The sequence below is a fragment of the Trachemys scripta genome, chromosome 13 (genome assembly GCF_013100865.1).
Source record: "Trachemys scripta elegans isolate TJP31775 chromosome 13, CAS_Tse_1.0, whole genome shotgun sequence".
Classification (NCBI taxonomy): Eukaryota; Metazoa; Chordata; order Testudines; family Emydidae; genus Trachemys; species Trachemys scripta.
In genome coordinates, this window is record NC_048310.1 from 38,299,760 (window position 1) to 38,323,835 (window position 24,076).

Here is a 24,076-nt window from a genome sequence, read left to right on the forward strand (position 1 = left end):
CTAATACATTTCGCATGGGTTAGCTGGCTGAGGTGAGACATGGGGACAGGCGTTTGCATTTGCCCTTTTGCTAGCTTGCCCAGAAGGGTTTTGGTCTTTGCCAAAAAGGAGAATCAGGCCTGCTGCTTTGGGACCCTGCCGAATTGGAGCCCCTTCCATTTTCCCTACCTGCAAAGAAACAGAACCGGTTATTTAATGCCCATTGCTGGGGCTCTAGACTGCCTGCCTAGGAGGAGGGGAGCTCCAAAAGGAGCTACATCTCTCATCCAGGCCCATGTTGCCCCTCATCTCAACTACTGCAACCTCCTCCACTCTGGCCTTGGCAAACCCTATCCTGCCCTCACTTATATCCTTCAAAACACTGCTGCGCAGGTCTTTTCCCTAGCCTGTCACTTTGGTCACGTCACCCCCTCCTTTAGCGTCCCTCCACTGGCTGCCCCTTCTCTGCTGAAAACACCAATTTCTTGACTTCACTTGCAGGGCTTGTCACGGTCTAAACCCATCCTAGCTCCACCACTTATATCCTGCTGAGACATTGACGCCTGCCTCAGCTGCTCATTTGTTCCATATGCAGAAAAATGCCATTGTGCCCTCTTGTGCTGCCCCTTGGGAATAGGAGACATTCCCAGCAAACATCCACAAGCCACCTCATTCACCTCCTTCAGATCCCTTCTTAGAATGCTCCTTGGATGGCATACCTACAAAAACCCTGACAATGAGTAGCCTGTCGGTGTGCCGAGCCACTGCCCATCATGCTGACCAACTTCCTTGGATTCCCCCTCTGTCTGCATCCACCTGCTGTCTCTGGTCTTACACTTCAATTGTAGGCTCCATGGGGCAGGAACCACCTTTCTAGGTCTGCCTTTGCCCAGGGCCTGGCATGATGGGGCCATGATCCATGCCCAAGACCCCGAGGCGATACCACCATACAAATCAATGCTACTAACAATAGAGACAAGGAACCGATTTTGGGGATACTTTTTCCTTTCACAGGTGGATGACCCCTTCTTGCCAGGGTCGTGGCAGCCACCCTCCCACAAGGACGGTTAAGCAGGCATGCGTCTGTCTCTTAGTCAGAGCACGAACGACCACTGGCTTAAAGATGACCTCCAAAAGGTTTCCGTTTCAAATAGCAAAAGAACTTCTCTCACCGTCCTCGTCTGCATGCCCGGAGCTATGCTGGGGTTCAGAGTCCTGGGTGTGGAGGGTCTTATCCGGCTCAGGCAGGAGGGCAATCCCATCAATGAGTTCGTCAACCCCGTCCAAGATATCATTAGCGCACAGCTGAAAAGAACAAGCACACCCACGTGCTGCGTCACAGGGATCAAACAAAGGCAGCCCAAAATACATGAGGAACGATACAGCAGCTCATCTCTCCAGGGAGCTTAAATTAACCAGGTGGGCGTGTGCGCAACAGCCACATCTCAAAGACCCTGGCACTGCTTTCCTGCCGGCGCCCTGTGATGAAAGACATGGCTTTTCATCAGAGAAGAGGCCTGGCCTTTGTCACCCAGCCTGCTCAACCACATTTCCCCCCGTCACTTGCAAACGTGGCTCTGTGTGCATGCCCATGTAGCAAGCAGGGGGATAGATTAATGAGTGGTTAGCCAAGTTTTATTCTAAAATAAAGGGGATTTGACTTTTCTAATACCATCCCATGACAAACTGATCAGTACGAACTAGAATATCATGTGCCATGCCTTGCTTTGCTTTTTAAAGCCAGTACTAGGACTTCTGCATTTTTGTCATTGTTATTTACACTATGGTCAGGACTAGCAGCCCCAAATTAAGGGCCACAACCCAACTGGGCTGGGCAACGCCCAGACAAATAGCCAACAGACCCAGCGATCTCTCTGCCTGGATTTACAAGATACAGGAGAGAGTGGACAGACAGATGTGGGGAAGGACACAGTAATGACCAAACAAGCGTGCTGCCATGGCAATTACCAGACTTACTCATGGGCATCTCCCTGGGATACAAACAACAGGTCTGGACATAGGAGAAAACGAATAGAAATCATGCAAAACTGCCTGCTAACGAGTGACGGGACACAGTGTGATCTGGCTGGAGGCAATGGGTCGAAGAGCCGCTACCCTCGCAAGTCGGAAAGCAAGAGAGGCCAGCTGGGACCAAGGTCCCCGTCAGAGCTTTGCACCTAGTATTCCAAGCCAGAAGAGGGTGCACATAGCCTCAGCCATGACTCCCTAGGAGGGTTGGGTTCCTGCAGCACTGAGCCATCTGTGCCCAGGTGTGCGGGGGACTGCAGAGGCAATGCCTGCTGGAGAGTTTTAGATTCTGCAGTTAGCTTGGGGTAGTTGGTAACCCTTCCCATTGATACTGGACAACACCACTTCATAGTGCACCTGCTGTTACAGCAGGACTCAGCCTTGCTGTTCCTGTGAAGCCTTCGAGGTTCTGTATGTCCAGTGGGAAACCTCCTGCCTAGCAAACATTTGTCTGGAGCACAGTGCAACCTGCTGTACATTACAGGTCAGCGTTAGGCCCGTCTACACTATACACCATATGGATAGCCATACGCTGCAGTGAGAAAGCACACCACATCCACACTGGTGTACAGCTCCACATGTGAGTGAAAGGCTCCAGCAGCGGGGAAAGGTTTCCCCGCTGCTGGAGTCTTTCCCTGAAGGAGGGAAAGAGCTCCAGCACAGGGGAGCTATCAGAGCTTTTCCCCCGTGCCAGCATCTTTCCCCACAGTGGGGAAGGGCCCCGGGAGAGGCATGCAGCATTCAGACATGTGTAGGCCTCCTAGCATGGGTATAAACAGTAGAGTAGATGGTGAGTAGAGAACCATGTGCGGTATGTACTCAGCCCGGTATGTCTGTACTGGTCTAAGCTGTGCCTCACTGTCTACTCTGCTATCTATACCTGTGCTGGGGGACTGTGCGTGTACACTCCACGCCGCTGAAAGAAGGGTGCAGTGTAGACACATCCTGGGGGGGCTGAGCTGTGAGTGAGAAGGTTGGATGGCATCTAGAGACCTTGTGCCTGAGCTTGTGCCATCACAAGTAAACTTGTACTTCATACAAGTAAACGATGGTAAATTTAGCACTTCAGAATGCTGTCCCCAGTCCAATGCCAAAAGCGCTTTGCATACCCTCTGCAGCTGGGAGTCAACCCGCCACATCCGCAGCGTCTGGTCACGAGACCACGTGACCAGCTGGTAGTCCTTGGAGCCTAAAAGAAGAGAAAATAATTTCTAGCAGTAACAGAAAACAGACTTAACTATATTTATGATATAAGTGGACTGAACCAAGTAGCTAGGTCCAGTAGATAGGACGCTGGAGTGGAAGTCAGAATTCCTGGGTTCTGTTCCTGCCTTTGATATTGTCCAAGGTCACATAGCAAGTCAAGTCACTGTGCCACTCTGTGCCTCAGTTTCCCCATCTGTAAAATGGGGATAAGAATGCTGCTGGAGTTACAGAGGAGAAAACTGCAATGCAGGTAAAAATACATTTTGCAGTGAAAGTTTTCACATGGGAAATTAATCAGATCTACTAGGAGGCACTTATTTTTAACGTGTCACACTGCTGCAAGTAACAACATAAAAGTGAATTGCAAAGCAGAAAAAAGGTTTTCACCTGTAACATCTCCTTTATGAGGCAGAGAGCACAACAGTTTTTCTGCATTTGGAATATCAAATCCTGGCTCCCACCCTCTCCCCCCATGGATTTTGGGAATCTTTGGAGGACCTGAGGCTGTAATGCTACAGAGGTCCCAGCTCTCAATTGGCTGACACAAACATATGAGGGACTGCCCTACACACAGCACGGATTTCACTTAAACTAGTTTCAAAACAGTTTAGTTAAACCGGTGTAACTTTGTGAGTGGATGCACTTCAATAGGTTTAAAACTGGCTTGTGCTGGTTTAGCTTGTGCCTGTAAATTTACCAATGTAATTAAACTGAGAAAGACCAGGTTTAAACCTACATAAGAGTGTCCACTAAACAACACCTTTAGTTAAGCCTTTGTCTGCAGCCCCAGCCTCTGTGAGGTTACAAGGGCATGCAGACACAGTAAGAAGTTAATAATATTCAAACATATAACAGCACCCCTTGCATAGCTCTTCAGTAGATCTCCAAGTGTGTTACCAAGGAGGTCAGTGTCATTATCCACACTGTACAGAAAGGGAAACCGAGGCACAGAGAGGGATGTGACTTGCCCAGCAGGCCAGTAGCAGAGCTAGGGATAAGAACCCAGGTTTCCTGAGTCCCAGGACAGTATTCTAGTCCCTAGGCCACAGGGCTTACTGGTCAACACATAGGTTCAATGGGAAGAAAACAGCCGGACACCCATCCCTCTGAGCAAAACCAAAGGAAGAAGTTTCCTAAGTGCCATTACAAAAATTCCATTAAATGATTGGGAGGGGGGCCTGGGGACCTGCTCTGGAGAAGAAATTAGTCCTGGTTAAATCTGTGTAGATAGGTGGTTTGCACCAGTGCTGTCAGCCTCATCACTGAGCAGGGCAAACGAAATGGTGTGACAGATATAAAGTCCATGCCCTGCACCCAAAGAGGGCAGTGGTACCATAAGACCCTGGGTGTGAATCAAGGACCAGCGGCCTGTGGTTACAGCAAGAGAGGAGTTACAGCAATGGAGCTGTGCAGGTTAAAGCCCTGTGTGTGTTCTCATTGCTCTGTTTGGTTATCTGACCTTTTTGTGGGGTTTTCTATATTTGAAAATGACTGACTAGGGTCTGAAAATTGGCAGGAGGGTTCCTTTCCCCAGGCTCCACCTCCCTTCGCTGGTGTACTGAGTACGTGGGTACTATTGAAAATGTAGCTTTTATTGCATGTGATGCTCCTGATATTTGTTGACTTGCTTTTTCTGTGCAATAAACGGTGAAGCTTGGAGGGGTTCACTCACAGTTTTGATTTTTTTCCTTCACTTTATGCAACACTCTTATTGTTGTACAATTTATTCTGAAAAATCCATTTAAAAACAGACCGACGGGATAGTGGGAAATGAGAGAGTCTCTGTTGATCCGCTCTGCACTCATCTCGATTGGCTCCATTAGCCTGGGAATGGTTTTTTGGCCTCATGCAACAGGACACGTACAATAAACTACGCTCTGTGGGGCCTGGAAGGCAGATAGAGGCTAATTCAAGTAGTGGCAAGAGTAGAAAGGCAATTGCTTGAGTACGGCAGCCGCAAGGCAGACTCCAGCTGCCGCCATGCACCAACGGCAGCTGCATGAGATCAGCAGTCACAGTCCTGCACCCACCTTCTTTCTGCTTTCTCCACTGGAACTCCAGCACCACATCGTCGTGTCCCACGAAGGTGTGAACCGGCGTGTTCAGGTCAAAGGTGTTCCAAAGGAGAAGGCTGTTCTCTCGCCGCAGCTGGGGAACCATTACGGTCACCAACCCATTGCTGAAAGGCTGGGGGAGAGAAGCACACCCAGAGAGGGGCTGCTCAGCTGCACAACGGTTAGCCTGACAGCTCTCACTTCCCCCATATCGCCCTGATTGTACTTTCCAACACCTTCCCATTCATACTGGCACAAGGGCATGTCCTGGCACTACCACGGGCTGACTTCAAGGAGGACTGTTGGGGCTCAGGAGCCAATCCTACAATGAGGAGCTTTCAAAGGGGGTTTCCATGCAAGAGGACTCAACATGCCCTGAAAGGAGAGGGATGCACCGTGCTTGAAAGAGGCATTCACCACAGCTCATTTAAAACTAGCCATTTCCTTCTGCTTCTTACTACTAACTCCACCTAGCACCAGCGACAGGGATTTTAGCACTCCCTCTTCACCCACCGTTCCTGCTGCTCTTTGCTGTTTGGCTCAGCCTGTACAATCAACCTGGACGGTTGAGAGTTGCTCTTTGGGTCTTGTACACTAGCAGTTACTTGGGGTCCTGACGCTGCAATGGAGCACTGAATTACAACTATGTATTGCGCACACACACCAGGCATGGTACAGGGCCGAAGGGAGGGAGAGGTGATGAAAGGCTCATTCTGGTGTCTGGGGGAAGACAGTGAGTACAACCTGATGCTGAATGGCTAGGTGTCAAAGGCTGTGTGCAAAAAAAAAAAAACCCTGCGACAACGAGTCTCAGAGCCGGGGTCAACTGACTTGGGTTTGCGCTACTGGGCTAACAGCAGCAGTGTAGACATTCCTGCTTAGGCTGGAGTCCAGGCTCCGAGACCTCCTCCCTTGCTGGGTTTGAGCCTGGGCTCCAACCCAAGTGTGAACTTCTATGAGGCTATTTTTAGCCCCCCTACCGTGAGCCCAAGTCAGTTGACCTGGGCTCTGTGACTCACTGCCGTGGTTTTTATGTTTTGAGTGTAGACATACCCAAAGCTGAGGAACAACTTGTGCTTTAAACGCCTTGGAGCTCACACCACAAAGACAGCATGTTAGTGCATTCTTAGCTACACAAAAACTGCGACAGCCCATTAAAATACATGGGCATTGTTAAAAAGCCCTCATAGAAGAGACTCAAGTGATAAAATCCCTTAGTAGAGATTGTGAAAGAGGCATGGACAGGCTGCTATAGTGCCACTCTTAGCGCGTTGTCTCCATCTGTGCAAAGTAAGCTAGTGACAGAGCAGAGAGAGGGTATAAGGAACTGCTGAGCCAAAGCTGCAGGGCCTTCTTTAGGTTTTAGACACCAGCTTCAAGCCCCATGTATGTGGGTCTCCACTACAGCCCTCTGGGAAAGATCCAAGTTTCACATTATTAGGCACCCCCTCCCATAAGCTTGGTTCTCACGGAAGATGCTTTCTCCCACTCGTACTGATAGTGCTGTAACTGAGGTTTTTAAGTCAGACTAATAAAAGCCAATGGCAAAAAACAGTGCTAATGATTCCCAGGGAGGGCCCCTTCAGCAATGCCTTGCTAGGTAATTTCCCTTGGCCGTCCCAAGCTGTAGCAAGGCTATGGGGCAGAGGGACAGGTGTTCACACTCACCGTGTATCTCGCCTTCCAGACTGGAACCTGGCAGGGGAGTATATTGAGATACTTCCGAGGCTGACGATAATCCCAGAACTTCAACAGAACAGAAAACAAGTCAGTGAGCTTCGCTCTCGGGGGGGATTTTCTGTGCAACTCAGCTCCGACAAAGCGCCAGACACAAGCCAGGTGCTCCACAGTGTCATTAGAGACATCCTTGCACTAATGGAGCTGAGTTGGCCCCAAAGGGGGGGGCTATCAGCTTCAGACACAGTGACTCGGGGCAACACGCGTGCACTGACCCTCACAAGACTTGCCGTAACGGGTGATGTCTAATACCAGATCTAGTTCCCACTGAAGTCAATGGACAGATACCCAGTGATTTCAGTGGCAGCTGGGTCAGGCCCATAGGATGGTACTGGTACATTCCCTCAGAGAGCCCTGGGCACTTACCCTGACAGAGTTGTCCTGGCTGGAAGTGGCCAGGATGTACTCGTTGTCCGGATGCCAATCCAGGCCATGGATTTTAGAGAGATGCGCTGCCAAGTACTCCACTGCAGTGCTGGGTTTCTGCAATCAGAGGCTTTTTAGTTCTCACCATGCTAGTTCTTAGGAGCAAGAAATCTGGCCCAATCCTGCCGGTTAAAGAAGGCGCTTCCCCCTTCCCCACCCCACACACACTCAATAGAGGTCACCAGCCAGAGAGAAAGATAAACAATGGCTTGTAGGCTACAGAAAAGTTACTGTGAAGTGCAGTGGTAAAGTTCCATAGGAGTCAAATACATCAGTGCACTGGATAAGGGGGCCCTTTATATTTGATGCAACTAGTATCCATCAAGAAGCCAAAAGCAAGGTACTAAGGGGTATGTTTTCAGAGAGAGGGAGGCCAATTATACAGTCCTCCTTCAATCTCAGACTCCACTGGCACCACGCTCACCTTAAACTGATCATTCAGAGGGGTGGAAAACAAAGAAGTAAGGAGAAATAATGTGGGACTGGCATGGTGCCTCAATCCCACATAAGGGAACATGCAGAGGCCACTCAAAGACTAACGGGAACTCACCCGCTTGTCCCAGATACGGACATCCCCATCATGGCTGGTTGCTAAACAGTTGGCGTTTTTCTTGTTCCATTTGACCTGGGAGGCTCCAGCTGCAGAAGGAGCGGAGCAGAAAATGGTCAGCGAACAACATCTACAAATAGCTTAAAAGTCAGGTGGGCCAACAAGTCAGGAAGTGGATGTGAAATGTAGGGCAGACCCACAGCATCTCAGACCACTTGTGGTCTACACAGGACATACAATTAAGAGATGTAGTGGGGTGGGTCACCCGCTCCTGCCCTGAGGGGTTTAAAGACAGCTCTGGGAGAGGGCTGTTGCAGGGGAAAGAATCTACTAGACTGATTGGGGAAGCAGCCACAGCTGGGCCACGCCCCAATCAGACCTCAGCTGGCCCTATATAAGAGGCTGGGAGCCAGGAGCTCATCAGTCTCTCTCTAGCTGTAGAGGGAGACGGACCTGGCTGCAGGGACCTGAGCAGAGTACCTGAGTGGAGCAGGGCTGGGGAATGGCAGAGGAGCTGGGGAGCTCCAGGCTGTGGCCTAGCAGAAGGCCAAACAGGTACTGGGGTTGCAGGGGACAGCCCAAGGCTAGGCAGAGGCAGCAGGTCCAAATCCACCCTTGCCTGTGATGGGTGGCTTATACTGCAGTCTACCCCAGGGACCAGGGGCTAGCTAGTGACAGGCAGTAGCCTACAACTGAGGAGAAGTGGGGATAGGGGGTGGGGGTTCCCTGAGGTGGGGAGACCCCAAGACTGAGGGGTTACTGCCAGGGAGCAGCACCCCAGATAATGGGACACTGGAGTCCAGGGAGCGATGCAGGGGCCCAGCGGCAGTGGGACACCGGTCTGCAGAGGGCGGTCCAAGGCTGGAGAGCTAATTCCCAATGACCAGCAGGAGGCGCCGCAGGGGTGAGTCCTGCACTGTTACAAGAGGAGAGACGTCTCAGGAGCGAGCGTGAAAGACCATGGTGAGACATTTCATGGGAACGCAGTAGCAAAGTTAAAGGGCAGCTCTCCTTCGGAACGAGGCTAACCCCGGCTTTGGGGGCTCCATGCGTATGTCTCAAGGAGCTCAGATCCATTGTGCTCCATTTACAAGTCAAAAGATGGTTTTTTGAACCACCAGCCACTATCAGCTGGTCACGGGGAGCAAGTGCCTCTAGGGGGGAGCTACAAGCTCTGCATCTCTCACCACTTTAGCGCCAACCCTCTCCCTCTGCCGGCTCCCTTGTGCCCTGTGATTAACTCAGCCACCCACCCACCCCCGCATCAGTAATGCACTATAGAGATTTTAACATTACTCGCCTATCACTAACATCCAGGACTTTGATCTTGCTCAGGTTGGAGTGAAGGCTGAGCATTCACGTGTGACCAAGGCGCTAGATATGTGTGCTGCAAGTGGCTCATTGTTGGAAGTGAAGGGGAGTTCATCATGGAGGTGGGGAGTCCAAGGGTATCTGGGTGTCAGGAGATGAGCTAAGGTTGTGGTGGATGTTCGTGTTGGCCTATCTAGAGAACTCTTGGATTGTTAGAGACTGACAGGAAATGCACTTCAGAAGCCTTAACTCTGAGGTAAAATTTGTGCATGGGATCCTCAGAGAAGCCAAAGCTCAAAACAAGTTTTGGGGCTCTACGTTCTCCAAGGTAAGGGCAGGTCAGAGACAATGCATTTTGATAAGGGATAGGGACAACAGATGCAGCGTACGGCTCCACTGTGTTTCTCAGCTCCGCCAATACTTAGGAACTCAGTCAGCTGCAAAGCCTGCTGCTCAGCAAATGTTCACAGACACAGAGGATGTGTCAGCTCTACGAAGAAAGCTGTTGCAGCAGACACACACAGGTCTGTTGTGTCAGGGCTCCGGCATACAAAGCCCTTGCTTGATGGATGAAAATGGTTTGCTCACCTCAAATTATAAGAGAGATAAAAAATAAGGGTCAAATAAGATGGTAACTAGACTAAGGGGCAGATCTTTCATTCTGCAGCCCACATCCCTGTCCCGTCTATAAATATATGGCTCTCTTGAGATCTGGCCAAAGATAGGGGTCCACAACTTAAACAGACTTTTTTTAGTTCATAAGAACAGCCATACTGTGTCAGACCAATGGTCCATCTAGCCCAGTATCTTGTCATCTGACAGTGGCTGGTGCCAGATACTTCAGAGGGAATGAACAGAAGAGGGCAATTATAATACAGAGGGACTTAGACAAATTAGAGGATTGGGCCGAAAAAAACCTGATGAGGTTCAACAAGGACAAGTGCAGAGTCCTGCACTTAGGACGGAAGAATCCCATGCACTGCTACAGACTAGGGACTGAATGGCTAGGTAGCAGTTCTGCAGAAAAGGACCTAGGGGGTCACAGTGGATGAGAAGCTGGATATGAGTCAACAGTGTGCTCTTGTTGCCAAGAAGGCTAACGGCATTTTGGGCTGTATAAGTAGGGGCATTGCCAGCAGATCGAGGAACGTGATCGTTCCCCTTTATTCGACATTGGTGAGGCCTCATCTGGAATACTGTGTCCAGTTTTGGGCCCCACACTACAAGAAGGATGTGGAAAAATTGGAAAGAGGCCAGCGGAGGGCAACAAAAATGATTAGGGGTCTGGAGCACATGACTTATGAGGAGAGGCTGAGGGAACTGGGATTGTTTAGTCTCCAGAAGAGAAGAATGAGGGGGGATTTGATAGCAGCCTTCAACTACCTGAAGGGGGGTTCCAAAGAGGATGGAGCTCGGCTGTTCTCAGTGGTGGCAGATGACAGAACAAGGAGCAATGGTCTCAAGTTGCAGTGGTGGAGGTCCAGATTGGATATCAGGAAAAACTATTTCACTAGGAGGGTGGTAAAACACTGGAATGCGTTACCTAGGGAGGTGGTGGAGTCTCCTTCCTTGGAGGTTTTTAAGGCCCGGCTTGACAAAGCCCTGGCTGGGATGATTTAGCTGGGAATTGGTCCTGCTTTGAGCAGGGGGTTGGACTAGATGACCTCTTGAGGTCCCTTCCAACTCTGATATTCTATGATTCTATGAATTATCAAGTGATGCATTCCCTGTTGTCCAGTCTCAGCACCTGGCAGTCAGAGGCTTAGGGACATCCAGAGCCTGACTAACAGCCATTGTTGGACCTATCCTCCACAAACTTATCTACTTCTTTTTAGAATTTAGTTATGCTTTTGACCTTTACAACATCCCCTGGCAACGAGTTCCACAGATTGACTATGCATTGTCTGGAGAAGTACTTCCTTTTAGCAGGTTTAAACCTGCTGCCTATTGATTTCATTAGGTGATCCCTGGTTCTTGAGTTACATGAAAGGGTAAACAACACTTCTTTATTTGCTTTCTCCACACCATTCATTATTTTATAGAACTCTATCATACCCCCCCCTTAGTTGTCTCTTTTCCAAGCTGAACAGTCCCAGCCTTTTTAATCTCTCCTCGTATGGAAGCTGTTCCATACCCCCATCATGTTTGTTGTCCTTTTCTGTATCTTTTCCAATTCTAATATGCCTTTTTTCAGATGGGGCAACCAGAACTGCATGATTATTCAAGGTGTGGGTGTACTATGGCTTTATATAATGGCATTATGATATTTTCCGTCTTATCTTTTCCTTTCCTAATGGTTCCTAACATTCAGTTAGTTTTTTTGACTGCAGCTGCACACTGAGTGGATGTTTTCAGAGAACTATCCACAATGACTCCAAGATCTCTTTCTTGAGTGATAACAGCTAATTCAGACCCCATCATTTTGTATGTATAGTTGGGATTATGTTTTCCAACGTGCATTACTTTGCACAATCTCCCTTCTGGTTCCCAGTTTTTAATAGAAAAATAATTGAGCTAGCATTGACATGGAAGGTTCAGATGTTAAGGGAGTTATATAAAGCTACTTGAGGTTCTCTTCTCCCTGATTTAGTTTGCAACTCCTTTCAAAATTATTAGAAAACAACCCGTCCAACTTCTACCCCCCAGCTTCCAAACAGAACATAAAACAGGAGACTGCTGTGGATGAAGAGGTCCTCATTCACAGAACCTATTAGGCCTTCCCCTTAAGGATTATGGGTGGAGATTAACATTGTTGGGGTCCCTGACAAGCGCCTGTCCAGCAAAGGGAGTGTTAGCCAATCGCTTTGACAAGAGCGTGATGTGTAACCCAAAGGAGGACACCCATGGCATCCTTTCAGATCCCCAGCTGGTTTAAGATACTGCAGGGAAGCATGATACTGCATGTTAATGTACCCAGCCCAGAACCCCTCTCTCAGTAATGGATTGAGGGTGGGAAGTCAGCAGCATTCCAGTGACACTCCTAGGATACACTTTAGTTTCTCAACAGGTTCAATCAAGTATAAGAGGACAGAAAAATTGTGTTAGGAAAGAGAGGCATGGTTTAGAGAGAACAGACACGTAGCAGGGTGATGAGGAAGGAACAAGGCTATGTACATCTGAATCACACAAATGCCACACAGCTTAGCACCCCACTTTCAGACCAGCTCATAGACTCAGACTCTAAGGTCAGAAGGGACCATTACGATCATCTAGTCTGACCTCCTGCATGATGCGGGCCACAAAAGCTGACCCACCCACTCCTGGAATAATTCTCTCCCTTGACTCAGCTGTTGAAGTCCCCAAATCATGATCCAAAGACCTCAAATCGCTGAGAATCCTCCAGCAAGCGACCCCTGCCCCATGCTACGGAAGAAGATGAAAAACCTCCAGGGCCTCTGCCAATCTACCCTGGAGTAAAATTCCTTCCCGACCCCAAATATGGCGATCAGCTGAACCCCGAGCATACGGGCAAGATTCTCTAGCCAGACCCTCTGGAAAAAGTTCTCTGTAGTAACTTTTAATATCCCATCATTGACCATTGTTACTAATTACCAGCGATGGCATGTTATTGACCTATTGACTAAAATCACTTTATCCCATCAAACCATCCCCTCCATAAACTTATCAAGCTTAATCTTAAAGCCAGAGAGGTCTTTTGCCCCCACTGTTTCCCTCGGAAGGCTGTTCCAAAACTTCATCCCTTTCTCAAAGAAGGAGATCAGGTTGGTTTGGCACGATCTACCTTTCATAAAACCGTGTTGTAATTTCTCCCAATTGGCATTGACCTCAAGGTCCTTAACTACTTTCTCCTTCAAAATTTTTTCCAAGACTTTGCATATTACAGATGTTAAACTAACAGGCCTGTAGTTACCCGGGTCACTATTTTTCCCCTGCTTGAAAACAGGAACCACATTAGCTATTCTCCAGTCAAATGGTACCACCCCCGAGTTTACAGATTCATTAAAAATTATCGCTAATGGGCTTGCAATTTCTCGCGCCAGTTCCTTTAATATTCTCGGACGAAGATCATCTGGTCCGCCCGATTTAGTCCAGTTAAGCTGTTCAAGTTTGGCTTCTACCTCGGATACAGTAATGTCAACCCCCTCTCCTTTATTCCCATCCATCTCGCTTCCACTACTCCTCAGCCCTTCATTAGCCTCATTAAATACCGATGCAAAATATTCATTTAGATATTGTGCCATGCCTAAATTATCCTTAATCTCCACTCCATCTACAGTCTTAAGTGGTCCCACTTCTTCTTTCTTTGTTTCTTCCTATTTATATGGCTATAAAAGCTCTTACTATTGGTTTTAATTCCCCTCGCAAGATCCAACTCTACATGGCTTTTGGCTTTTCTCACTCCATCTCTACATGCTCTGACCTCAATAAGGTAGGTTTCTTTGCTGATCCCTCCCATCTTTCACTCCCTGTACGCTTTCTGTTTTTTCTTAATCACCCCTCTGAGACACTTGCTCATCCAGCTTGGTCTAAATCTCCTGCCTACGAACCGTTTTCCCTTTCTCGGGATACAGGCCTCCGACAGCTCCTGCAACTTCAACTTGAAATAATCCCAGGCGCCTTCCGCCTTTAGATCCCTAAATATGTTGGTCCAATCCACTTCCCTAACTAGTCCCCTTAATTTACTAAAGTTAGCCCTTTTGAAATCGTAAACCTTAGTCTCCGATTTAATTCTGTTAATCTTTCCATTTAGTTTAAACCAAATTAGCTCATGATCACTCGAGCCAAGGTTGTCCTCTACAAATATTTCCTCAACGAGGTCCTCACTACTCACCAAAACCAAATCTAAAATGGCATCCCCCTCGTCGGTTCAGCAACTACTTGATGAAGAAATTCATCAGCTATCACATCTAGGAAAATCTGAGCCCTATTATTGTTACTAGCATTTGTTCCCCAATCTATATCCGGGAAGTTAAAGTCTCCCATGATTACACAGTTCCTATTAGTATTTACTTCCCTAAAAACATTAAAGAGTTCTCTGTCCATATCCAGGCTAGATCCTGGCGGTCTATAGCACACCCCAAGCACTATCCCAGGGGAGGCTCTAGTAGTTCTTTTACCCAATGTGAGTATTGCCCAGACAGTCTCAGTCTTATCCATTCCATCACTTATTATTTCTTTACAGTTTACCTCAACAAATGAGCGCAGCACAGAATGCTACTCCTCCACCTTTACCTTTGATCCGGTCTTTCCTAAATAGCACATATCCTTCCATATCTGTACTCCAGTCATGACTACCGTTCCACCACATTTCAGTTATTCCTACGATATCCGGTTTCATTTCTCGGACCAGGAGCTCCAATTCCTCCATTTTGTTACCTAGGCTTCTCGCATTGGTGTATAAATATCTTAATTTATGCCATTTGGCCTCTCTCACATTTGTTATCCCATTTGGTATGGACACTGTACTGCTAGTATGACCTATTAGTCTAGTATACACCCCCCCCCCCCATTTCCAATCTCTTCCCCCCGGCTATATCTGTTCTTATCTCATCGTCCTCCCTCTCAATGTTATAATCTGGTGTGGAGATTAACTGGACATCTCCCAACCGTCTCCCCCAAATTCCTAGTTTAAAGCTTTTTTGATGAGATGAGCCAGCCTCCCTCCCAGAAGTCTATTTCCTTCCCTACTTAGGTGAAGTCCGTCCCGTGAGAACAGTTTTCTGTCCCCGAAAGCCTCCCAGTGGCCATACATCCCAAAGCCCTTTTATAGCACCACTCCCTTAGCCAACTATTTATCATCACAGTCCTGTCACCCCTTTGCTGCCCTTCTCTAGGAACAGGCAGAATCCCAATGAAGATGATCTGAGCCTCGATTTCCTTAAGCGTTTTCCTCAGCCTGGCATAATCTCCCTTGATTCTCTCCAGCGAGAACCTAGCTGTGATATTCATTCCTACGTGAAGGATGATCAAGGGGTTCTTACCTGCTCCTTTTAGGATCCTTTTCAGCCACAGGTCCACATCCCGTATCTTAGCGCTCGGTAGACAGCACACCCTTCTGTTCTCTGGGTCCACCCTGGTCACAGGCCTGTCTAACCTCCTCAGTAAGGAGTCCCCAATCACGTAAACCTGCCTTTGCCTGGTGACAGTGCGATCTACTAATCTATCCCCTGTTCCCTCTAGTTGCTGTCCTAGCACCACCACAAGGTCCTGTACCCAAGGATCTCAAAGAGCTTTCCAACTATTCATTCAGTCTCCCAAGCCCACCTAGAGGGGAGTAAGTATTATGGGGAGGAGGCGACTGGGATAAAGTCAGTGGCAGAGGCAGGACTAGAACTCAGCTCTCGTGCTTTAACTCCTTCCCTTTTGTCATAGTCAGCCATTGCTACAAGACAGAGTCCCTAGCAAGCCTGCCAGCATGACATGCACGTGAATGGCTCTCTCAGCACAGGAACAAATGAGCACAGCACCATAGCACCTCCTGCATATGGAGCAGGTGTCTGCTTGAGGCATAATCATAGCCAAAGCGAGAGAAAGCCCAGACCCTTCCCTCTTATCACCCTTGCCCTCTGTGCTTTCAACCGCTCTGCATAGCTCATTTACCTGCTAAAGCCCATCCTCCTCCTTCGGCCAGCCATCTCTACAACGCCCTCCCCTGCCCTCAGCTGGCTGCCACGCCACTCCCACACTGCACTGCAGGTGCTCCTTCTTCAGGCTGCCTCGCAGCTGCTCAAGGCGTGCAGCCAACCAGCCAGCCTCCTTCCCACTCATTCAATACTGGTCCGCCCCAAACCGCTGTGACTCTTGGCCCTAGTGGTGATTCTGGCACTGGAAAATGGCAGCGTGCAACCCAAGGAGGCCTCTCCTCTTCATACACCTCAATTTTGCTCTAAACAGCATTTCTGAAAAGAGCCTTTGGACCTCCAAGGAATAGTCACTGCCCAGGGTGCTGCTGTGTGGGACAGTCACCTATGCTAGTGTTTTCATGCCTGGGGTCTGAATGCAGAAGAAAACCCGAGTGAGCAGGGAGGATGGAATAGCAGAGGCATATGACAATGCAGGCAGATGTTATGCCTATAACAGGAACAAGTACTTACCAACTGCAGAGAGTGAGACTGTAGGTTTCCTGGTGTCCCTGAAACACAACATTACCAGTATGAGTCCCTCATCTCTCCTGAGATGGGACAACCCCTTCTCCCCTGGGAGGTCCTTTCTAATGGAAAATTGAACTTATTACTGGCTCCTGGATCTCATTTATCTCTGAGGGGTGGTTGTTGTTTAAACCAGGAGGCAGATGTGACACAAACTTGTCTAAGCTAAAACAAGTCTAATGGAAGGGGGCACCAGCCAGAGAAGGATCATGATTTTAACCTGTGGTTTAACATGTAAAGCATTAAGATTAAATATAATACTTAGTCCTGCCTTGAGTGCAGGGGACTGGACTAGATGACCAATCAAGATCCCTTCCAGTTCTATGAGTCTAACACTATGTCTATACTTACTTCCTGGTCCGGATGTAAGCAATCGATCTTCTGGGATCGATTTATCGCGTCTTATCTAGACGCGATAAATCGATCCCGGAAGTGCTTGCCGTCGACGCCGGTACTCCAGCTCAGCGAGAGGAGTACGCGGCATCGACGGGGGAGCCTCCCTGCCGCATCTGGACCCGCAGTAAGTTCGGACTAAGGTACTTCGAATTCAGCTACGTTATTAACGTAGCTGAATTTGCGTACCTTAGTCCGAAGTGGGGGGTTAGTGTGGACCAGGCCTAAGACTATAGGCAGAACTAAGGGCGGAGGGATAGCTCAGTGGTTTGAGCATTGGCCTTCTAAACCCGGAGTTGTGAGTTCAATCCTTGAGGGGGCCACTGAGGGATCTGGGGCAAAATCAGTACTTAGTCCTGCTAGTGAAGGCAGGGGCCTGGACTTTATGACCTTTCAAGGTCCCTTACAGTTCTAAGAGATAGGATATCTCCATTAATTTATTTATACCTGGGAGCTTTTTAGCAGTCTTTGTGATAGGGTGGGGGGAGAAAAACTATGCTCCCTCTGGCATGTGGCTATTGTGGGAGATAAAGGGACATCTAGTACCATTCTTGTGCGTTACCGGTGGACATTACAACATAATAACATTTCCAAAGAAGATTCAGCAGTATACGAAGAAGCTACAGTAAAATTAGACAACCTGCTAACAATTTATCAAAGCCTTTGATGATCCCAATTCACAGCAAATCACAGCCCCAGAGTAAAGACAACTTATCTGTCTCCAGGCTATAATAATAAAATTAGGAGGAATTAATAAAGCTGGGCAGTCCCGATGGGCCAGATGCTGAGCTGGTGTAAGTCAATGCAGCACTGTGACAACTCACAGCAGCGGACACTCCGACCTTAGGACTTTAACTCACTCTTAGATGGAACTGGTCAAGTAATGCTTCACTCTAATGAAATACTTTAAATAAAAACAAAACAAAAAAAATTGTGTTTTTTTGCAATTTTTCAGGCTGTTGAAAAACTGAAGGTTTTTGACAAAAATAGAGTTTTTTCTTTTCCCCACAAGGGGAAAAAAGGCAGTTTTCTATTAAAAAAGTGGTGATGGAAAGATGGGGGGGAGGGAAATCAATCAGTGCCTCTTCCTGTGCAGTATGAGACCATGACATAACTTTATAGAACAGCACAACTGTGCAGATTCTGAATTTGCTTGAAGGACTGGGAGCCGTTGAGATTAAGGGAATTGGTTCTGGCTTCTGCAAGCACAGCTGAGAGTATGAGAGCACTTTTCCCTCCAAGCTGCCAGTCACCGAAAAGAGAAGCCCCGTAATCTTCCCACAGCGCAAGAGTGGAGGCTCTTGTTCTTACTTGATATCCCAAACGTAGATATACGTGTCAACAGAACTGGTGACCAGCAGATCTGGCTCGAACACGGCCCAGTCTAAATCACTGCAAATCCAAAACCAAAGGAGAACACAATTGTCAGTTACGCACATATCACACTATTGGCATTCTCTTCTCGGCAGTTTATAAAGCAACCCTCCACACCTTTCCGTAACAAACCCATGGCATTTGCATTGAGATTTCCTAAAGACTTCATGAATAAAAGCAGGACCTACCTTTTTTCTTTAAGTAAACGATCCTTGCCACACTCTGCCTTATAGCTACTACTTCTGCCCACAGCCCCACAAAGAGAGGGGATATTTTAGCAGCAAACCCCAGATTGCCAGGCATTTCTTAGCCCCAGCCCTCCATTTTGCCAGGCACATCACAACTGTATGTGCGACACAAATGCAGCCCTCACTCAGAGAGGGCTGGCAACTTTCCAAAGGGCTGCAATTAATCTTCACAATCCACATGCAAAAGAGAAATGCTTTCTTCACCCCGTCCCCAACACAGAATGAAAGCATTAGTCCTGTGACAATCCCAGGCCCGCCCGCTGGCATGCATCAGACTCCAGAGCTTCCCTGTGTACTAGTGCATTAAGGACAGCCTGTGCCCTACTTCCCTATATCTGGTGTCATTCCAAGTCATAGGTGCGATTCAGTTTAATAGCCCCACTGCTGTCTGTTTCCCTGATGGTGGCTGCTGTTCTTTAGGAGAACTGCCATGGGAAAATGTAATGACACCGAAGCCACCAGAGGCTAATCTGAACCAGATGTGCATGCTGCAGCCATGGAAGGGTGGTCTGTCTTTAAATCAGACATCTTCTCCCAGTGGGGTGGTGGCAACATGGGATAAGGAAGTGGGTAAAAATAGTCTGAATTTCTCCAAGCAAAGGGGCTGTGATAACTATACTTCAATGTACACCAGCTATGAAGATTTTCTTCACAGTACCTCAGAGCGATGCTGGGTTCCTCATTATCATACCTGATCACACGCGTGTGCCCTTGCAGTGACGTGCCAACTTCCCCGTTACCATCTTTCCATTTATACAGGTCAACTCGCTGGTTGCTCTGAAATTAAATGGATAAAATGAGGTGGTGGAAGGCCCCTGGAGCAGTACAGGGCTCCGGATCTGTCAGGTTCGGGGTTCCTGCGATTGGAACGATATCAGTTACTGATGAGTCAAACCCTTCATGGCAGAGGCTTTGCTCAGACTGGGAGGGGAATGAAGATGAACCCATTCCTGACTGGGAGATAAAGCTTTTGAAACTCTCTTCGAGGCCTAAATCTTGCTTCAATTCACTCAAAATTAGAGGTGAATAAGAATGGAGACAAAATCCCAAGGTCAAATGTTTTCCTAAATGTCCTTTTCTGGGCTCTGTACCCAGAGTGTGGCGTTCAAACTACCAGCAGCCACGAGTCAGCCTGCAGGAATTCCTTTGCATTTTTTCAGATTTACCCTGGAATTTTAAATGACAGGTGGATGACAGGTCCCCCAACACCCATTCATGCCACTGCCAAACAGGAAGGAGTGACTGCTACAGTAGGAGCATTTCAAGGAGCTTCCTACTCCTTCTGGCTTGGGAATGAAGGCCCTAGCTCACATTGCTATTTGGAGACCCACAAGGACGACCCTGGTGTATGTATGGTAAGTAGCTCCCTGGAACTGTTACTTAGATTGGAAGCTCTTTGGGGAAGGGAGTGTATTTTTGTTTTGTGTTTGTACAGTGCCTAGCACAACTGGGTCTTGGTCCATGACTAAGGCTCCAAGGCATTACCGTAATACACCTAATAAATAATAGTGTGGTTCCAAGACTCATTCCTGTTACAGCAGAGTGACCGCTCTGCTAGAGTTAAGAGCAGTTTTCTGTTTAAAGCTTGACTCCAAGTACTCTAAAATCTGAACAGTGAATCGGATTGCCTTGAAATTCAGTGTGCCTCAGGGGCTGTGGGGTTTTGTTAGTGATCCAAATTTGGCCCCATTTGGCCAAGGGGTTCCCAAAATAAAGCTCCTGGAAAAAACAGCTTTTCTTAGAGCTGACAGATTCTGGCAACCTTCCTTTTACTCACAGACAGAGATAAAACCAGGGCTCAGCTCATCACACCAGGGTCTCCACAGCACCCCCAGCTCTTTGGGGGAAATTAAATTAAATGCTATTTCAAAAAGGGCTCATTGCAAGCCTCCTGCGCTTGTTCTTGCGTCTAACTGATTACACTGAGCATGCACGGACAAAGGACTTAACAGAATTGTTAGCTTCAACGTTTCCCAGCAGCTGGATAGTGCAAGTAGATAAGCAGCAGTCCATTGAACATGACCCAAGCTCAACTCTGTACTGTCCGGTTTTCAGAAGTTTGAGCTTCACTGAACCTGACATTCCGGAGAACATTAATTGCGTTAAAGTTTTTGCCATTTAATTATCTTCATTATCCACTTGTTTTAGCGGTACAGACATCCAATGGAAACACTAATAGTGCAGAGTACAGGCAGCTTACATTTATGCAGCACTATTCATTCCAAAGCTCTGTATTTACAGATGGATAACACACTTCCCCATCAGTAAAACGCAGCCCTCCAGCTCTGTGATGGAATGTGTCAGCTGTTTAACAGTGACAGCAATGCTGTACATGGACTTAGAACAGGGAGACTCCTACAGCCAGTTGAAAGCGTCAGGGGATTTGGGGGAGATGGAGTACCAGTACCGCAGTGAAATTTGGTCAGGGCACCACGGTTACCACCTCATCTCTTTGTAGGATGTGTCAGCAGGTGTCCCAGGACCTCAGTGGCACACGTCAGCCGGAAGGTGGCATCTCCAGTAGCACAGCCCCTGGTTCCAGAGAGCAACAGCTGTACACTCAGTGAGTGCTTCCCAACAACCACTCCTCAGGGCAAGCATGAGCAATGGCTTCAGAGGGGTCTGTTCACCCTCCTTGGAGGAATGTTTGTGACTATCCTGAAGGCAGGGGAATAACAGGGTCCCAGGACAGAAGGACATGAATTTTCCCAGGCCAGACTCTAGTCAGAGCCAGGCACAGGGTGTGTGTGAATTCCTATGGGAAGAAGCCAAAAAATAAGAACTCCTCCTCCAGCAACCCTGGGATGGATTTCCTCTCTGCCTGCACTATCTTCAGTCATTTACAGCATGCAAATGAAATGTGAATCGCTCCCAAGTCAGTGGTGGTGTTTCACAGTCCCTGCGCACAGCCATAAAGGGCCACCGAAGGTGTAGTTCACTAGAGAGTGCTGACCCGCTATCTCCAAAGAAACTTGAAAACCATTGAAGACTTCAGAAGTGTCTTGAGAACACTGCACAGAGTTCAAGGGAAAGGACTCTAGCATTCCTGCCTCCAAATTAGATAGGGTAAGTTTTAGCCTATGGAGAGCCTTCTTCCACACTGCCACTGGAACGTCAGCCAACAACAACAAGGGAAAAAAAAGGACAGTCCTCTGGCCTGGAGATGGGGATGCCGCCACATGAGCCCTAATGCAAACTCCTTCCCTGACGTGCTTCAGCAGCCTATTATAGCCTATACCTATAAACCTATTATGACGACACTGATGCAAACTACAGCTTGTTATGGGGGAACAAAAGGATGCTCTTTGAGTCTTGAAGATGCTGGGTTAGAACTTTAGCACTGCTCTTCTGAAGGCAAGGCTACCTGGAGGGACCCCCTGGTTCACTGGGAATTAGCAAAGCTCACACTGCTTACTTACAGCATTCCCAGGAAGTTGGCTTGCTGCTGGAACCAGCATTGCGAGGACACTGAATTCCTTTTTCAGCCTGCATTTGAAGAGAAGCCTCTTCCTTGGCTTGCAACTAACATTGCTTTTGGGCTGCCAGGTATTATTGCCTGTGATCACCACAGGCTGTCAGTATCAAAAAGCAGTAGTAAAGGGCACCTTTTTGTAAGCCATTTAGGAAGAGCCAGCTGCCTGAAGGCATTGATAAGACACCTGTCATTTGTCTCATGGGTCAGAGCAACAAACGTAGGAGGATTCCTCCGCGTCTCCATTTTTTATTTTAAAACCACCTTTAGTTTCAATGTGAAAGTCACCTCAGGACAAAACATGGAAAAACCTTCCAACTAAGACAGGCCTGCACAACATGCGGCCTGGGGGGCCGCGTGCGGCCCGCGTGGGCTCTTTGTGCGGCCCTCAGGGGGTGAGTAGGTGGGTTCACTGTGTGGCCCGCAGGGGAAGGAGGGTTTGTTTCTGTGGGGCGGGCGGCGCTGGGGGGAGAGGGGTTGTTTCAGGGGGGCTGGGTGGCGCAGGGGGGGTTGTTTCTGTGGGGCGGGGGGTGTTGTGTTTCGGGGGGCTGCGCGGTGCTGGGGGGGTTCAGCGGGGCCGGGGGGTTTCGGCCCTCAGCTGTTTTCTTTGGAGTAATATGGCCCTCGCCACTTTACGAGTTGTGCAGGCCTGAACTAAGAGTTTGTTCAGAGAAATAAATAAATAACCCCTGGGCTCTCCAGGGTGGATCATTTAGACTATGCCAGGAAATGGATGAGGCCAACACAGCCACCATCTTGACAGCTGAATGGGAAAACGTCTGTTCAGAGCCTGTGACCAATCAACCGGTGGGTCTCTGCAAAGGGGCAGGAGATAGGCTTAGCAGGGGCTCAGCACACTGCCTCTATCACTGCAGGACCTGGTTTGTGCAGACCATAAGGATCAGGGCTGGAAAGTGAAGCGAGGGTGCATGTGGATCTCCATGCCAGCCCTCTTTAGATACAGTTTTACATTATTGCTTTTTAGTCCATGTGCCACCTTATTAACTTCTTTATACCAAAACCATTCATTCCTTACTAACTAGGTCCTTTGCCCATTTGCAAACCCCAACTCTTTTTTCACCTCCTGTGTTTGTTATGGGGGTGAGCCAATATTGATCGGCTTTATTTACAGGCTGGGTCAAGAACCACATCCCATCAGCAATGCCAAGAACACAATAGTATAGAGCAAGAAATTTAACACACTTGTAAGTCATGTAACAAAATGGAGGGGTTAAAAAAATGCAGAGCCCATCATTCCGTATTGGATAATGTTAATTTGTGGGCCCGATCTATTTGAGAAGGTTCTTTAGAAAAGACAAGTAAGAGCCATCTAGAATCACCATTCACAGACCCGTAACTAAGAACTACCACCTGGCCAGCAATAAACCAAACGTAAGCCCTGATCTTGCAATATGATTTGCACAGGTAGGCATATAGACACTATTCTTGTGCCTGCACAGAGCCCTGCCAGGGGTGCTGGAACAGAGGGGGTCAGGAGGCCTGGCCCCATCACTTTTGGGAGTGGGAGCGCTATGCCCTCCCACTTTTTACTGGCATAAAGGTGAGTGATGGGGGAAGGGACATCAGGGGCTGGGCCACAGTTCGGGAGCCAGTGACCTCCCCCCCCCCCCGCTTCTGCTGCTCCTGAGCCCTGCTAGCCTTGTAGAGGCAAAGGTTCCACCTGTGTGGATCCAACTGCAGAACTAGGGCATTCATGGAGATGTAAGTGTTTGAAGAGAGCGAGCTCACCGAAGCTGCAAAGTAGTGTGCATAGCTGTCATGTGGATTCCACTGCACGGCCCCAATGTCCCATTTGCTCTGACGGGAGATCTTGCGGTGACCTTCCGTCGGCACATCCAGGTTAACTATGTAGAGGAAACGACGGCTGCAAGGCACATACACACAAAGAGCCTGCATTATCACGACTGGCCTGAAACCAAGCGGAGCTAACAATCTGCCTACCATGCAAAAAAACAAACAAACAAAAAAAAGCATTTGATAAAGCAGAAATAAAAGTTACTCCTGCAAACGCTGAATTCCCTCACTCCCCTTTTGTTAAGTGTGTGAAGTTAGAAGTGTAGAAAGGAGCAGCCTGGAGACACTGATAAGTTAGAGAGGATCCAAAGAGAGAGAGAAAATAGAAGAGGATAACAGGACTGTTAAAGTTACTTCTACAAAAGGCTGGCGCT

General features: G+C 48.2%; 1 protein-coding gene across 17 annotated transcripts in view; it reads right to left on the reverse strand.

Annotated features, from left to right (window-relative positions):
* Positions 1-24,076, reverse strand: part of WDR59 (WD repeat domain 59) — a 108,979-nt gene that overhangs the window by 73,249 nt on the left and 11,654 nt on the right. For all 17 annotated transcript variants that reach the window (XR_004648035.1, XR_004648033.1, XR_004648030.1 and 14 more), the window contains 10 exons: positions 23,637-23,772; positions 19,107-19,192; positions 18,105-18,185; positions 16,347-16,384; positions 7,981-8,069; positions 7,371-7,487; positions 6,936-7,013; positions 5,244-5,400; positions 3,117-3,196; positions 1,152-1,284 (listed from right to left, as the gene is read on the reverse strand). Coding sequence is in view for 5 of the 17 variants with exons in the window: in XM_034788715.1 (XP_034644606.1) it covers positions 1,152-1,284; positions 3,117-3,196; positions 5,244-5,400; positions 6,936-7,013; positions 7,371-7,487; positions 7,981-8,069; positions 16,347-16,384; positions 18,105-18,185; positions 19,107-19,192; positions 23,637-23,772 (995 nt within the window). In the remaining 12 variants the exon portion in view is untranslated. The remainder of the gene's footprint in view (positions 1-1,151; positions 1,285-3,116; positions 3,197-5,243; positions 5,401-6,935; positions 7,014-7,370; positions 7,488-7,980; positions 8,070-16,346; positions 16,385-18,104; positions 18,186-19,106; positions 19,193-23,636; positions 23,773-24,076) is intronic.